The 2,869-nt window shown below is 43.2% G+C and overlaps 1 protein-coding gene across 1 annotated transcript in view; it reads left to right on the top strand.

Moving 5' to 3' along the window:
• LOC123978280 (complement C1q tumor necrosis factor-related protein 3-like) overlaps positions 1 to 2,822 on the top strand; it is a 4,361-nt gene extending 1,539 nt beyond the window's left edge. The window contains exons 2-3 of the mRNA XM_046061450.1: positions 1,452 to 1,589; positions 2,245 to 2,822. Of these exons, the coding sequence (XP_045917406.1) occupies positions 1,452 to 1,589; positions 2,245 to 2,516 (410 nt within the window). The 3' untranslated portion in view covers positions 2,517 to 2,822. The remainder of the gene's footprint in view (positions 1 to 1,451; positions 1,590 to 2,244) is intronic.
• The last annotated feature ends 47 nt before the right edge of the window (positions 2,823 to 2,869 follow it).

Genomic DNA, 2,869 nt, shown 5'->3' with positions numbered 1-2,869 from the left:
TATTGAAGTTAGTTGGTAAAGATTGAGGGAAGCAAAACTGTCTAAACATATATCTGGTTCTACAGCTGTTTCTAAGGTTCCTGAGTTTAGAGATAAGTTGGTGCCAGTTGAGGGCAGGTCTTGGTGAATTTTGTCTCGAATAGTTAGAATTTTATCATTAAAGAAGCTCATGAAGTCGTAACTACTGAGAGCTATGGGAATACTTGGCTCAATAGAGCTGTGACTCTCTGTCAGCCTGGCTACAGTGCTGAAAAGAAACCTGGGGTTGTTCCTATTTTCCTCTATTAATGACGAGTAGTACGCTGCTCTGGCATTACGGAGGGCCTTCCTATAAGTTTTAAGACTATCTTGCCAAATTAAACGAGAATTTTCCACTTTGGTGGAACGCCAATTCCTCTCAAGTTTCCGTGATATTTGCTTTAATTTGCGAGTTTCAGTATTATACCATGGAGCTAACCGTCTTTGTTTTAGTATTTTCTTTTTTAGAGGGGCTACAGAGTCGAGTGTCATTCGCAGCGAGCCTGCAGCACTATCAACAAGATGATCGATTTGGGAGGGACTGAAATTAGCATAGGAGTCCTAAGCACTTTCTTTCTTTCTCCACACTTTGGCCTTTCATCACTGCTAGAGATTAATCTTGGTCTCATCAGTCCATCAGATTGTGTTCCAGGACTTTTGTACTTTGTAAATTTCAGTCTGGCCTTGTGATTCTTCCTGCTGATGAGAGGTTTGCATCTTGTGGTGTGGCCTCTATATTTCTGCTCTCTGAGTTTTCTTCCAGCAGTGGATTGTGATACCTTCACTCTGCACTGTGGAGGTCGTTGCTGATGTTTTCTTCACAGCTCTCACCATATTTCCGTCATCAACTACTGTTGTTTTGCTTGGCCGACCTGTTGGACGTCTGTTGCTCAGTACACCAGTAGTTTCTTTCTTTTTCAGGACGTTCCACATTGTTGTGCCCAATGTTTGTCCGACGGCTCTGCTCCATTTTCCTTCTTTTCTCAGCTTGACAGCGGCTTCCTTTTCTCCCACAGACAGCTCTCTGGTCTTCATGTTGGTTTATCCTCTTTAACAGGAAATGCAGTCTTTATAGGTTTGAACCAAGGATGAAAACTTAGACTAGTCATGCAGAGCTATTTAATGTGTGGACAATCAACCTAAAACGCAACAATAAACATCTGTCAGTCACATGTTCCAGTAGTTTTGGAGGGGACTGTACATTGTACTTTAAAGGCTACCGTACTGAGGATACACCCTCTGTTCTTCTGCTAGTTCTCATGAAAACCTTTACAACATAAACTGCATTAGGTACAGGTAAATTTTTCAAAAATACTCAAACTCTCTCCATTTATTTTTCTTTTGTGAAAAGGTTTTTAGCTAATGGAGCCTGTTAGCATGTCTGCTGACTTTCAGTTGACTGTATTAAATAAAAAGCTTCTGTCTTGCTGCAGGTGAAGCTCAGGTGGCGTTCTCGGCCTCCCTCGTCACCTCTGAACAGTGGACCCATCACGGGCCTTTTAACACCCACACCACCCTGGTGTTCAAGAAGGTGACGACAAACATCGGCAACGCTTACAACCCAATTACAGGTACAACTCACCTGTTCAGGTTCAGGACGTCAGATGTGGGGCGACACTGTTTTTTTAAGGAATAAAAGTTTGTTGTAAAAGTGGAACTTTACTCTGATGGCCAGGTTTAGACCATAGACACTGTGACGTCCCCCGTTGGTTTCTTGACTGCTGTCTATGGTTTGTTCTTTGATTATTATATTTATTATTTGATTTTGTTTCAAAACTGAATTGGATTTTACATTTTAACACCAAAACGGAAAAACAGATAAACAGACATCGTTTTTGGTTTTTCTGTTTTCAAATCCAAAATGGAAAACATAGATTTTGATATTAAAGGTGTCCGATTTGTGTAGCTTAAACCTGCAGCAGATACACCTGGGGGACAGTGGTCCCTGATTAAATGTAATTAAGATGAGCTTGAACATCATCATAGGTGGGTTTTTAAAACTGGAAGTAGAAGTAGAGCTTTGCTCTGGCGGTCTCCAGCTGAGCTCTGCTGCAACTTGTTTTCTGCAGGCGACGAGGACAGAAAGCTTTCAGGCTTTGAGGTTATGTTCAGCGATAAACAATTTTCTGACGCTGAATATTTTCAGCTGTGAACCAAATTTCTTTTCACACGTTTCAACACAGCTGCTGACATTTGGAGCTGTTTCAACCTGTTCTTTGTCTGCAGGTATCTTCACAGCCCCCAGGAAGGGACTCTACTACATCCGGTTCACTGGGGCGGTTGGAGACTCAGGGTCCCTGAATGCAGCACTGCAGAAGAATGGGGTGTCTATGTTTGAAATCTACGACACCAGGGGCACCCACGGCAGCGGCTCCAACGGCATGACGCTGGTCCTGGAACAGAGTGATCAGCTCTGGATCACTCTCTTGTCCGGGCAGAGCATCTTCGATCAGACTCGGCTCAGCACCTTCAGCGGCTTCCTCGTCTTCCCCATGTGAGGGAGACGAAGCTCCTGCAGCTGCCATGGAGACGGTGGAGAAGATCCAGATCAAGGTCCTGAACCCAAACACAGACCTAGATCTTCTAGTTTCTTTACAAAACATCCAGGATCACAGGTAGAACCTGAGAGGAGTCAGTCAGGGAGCAAGACGCAGTTTGAGATTGTTTTAATATCAAAAATGTGAAAAGTAATTTCCACTTCAGTGGGACTTTAAGATGTTTCATGACAAAACATTAAAGATGAATTGATCCCCAGTTTGTTTTGAAAAGCTGAGCAGGAAATAAAGGTTTAAGGTCTGTGGTTACTTCCTGTTTCTCTGACTGAGGTGAGCGTCTCGTTCTGCAGAGGTCA

The sequence above is a fragment of the Micropterus dolomieu genome, linkage group LG10, assembly GCF_021292245.1.
Source record: "Micropterus dolomieu isolate WLL.071019.BEF.003 ecotype Adirondacks linkage group LG10, ASM2129224v1, whole genome shotgun sequence".
NCBI lineage: Eukaryota > Metazoa > Chordata > Actinopteri > Centrarchiformes > Centrarchidae > Micropterus > Micropterus dolomieu.
Note: the sequence above shows the minus strand (reverse complement) of the source record. Positions and strands in the feature narration are given on the sequence as shown.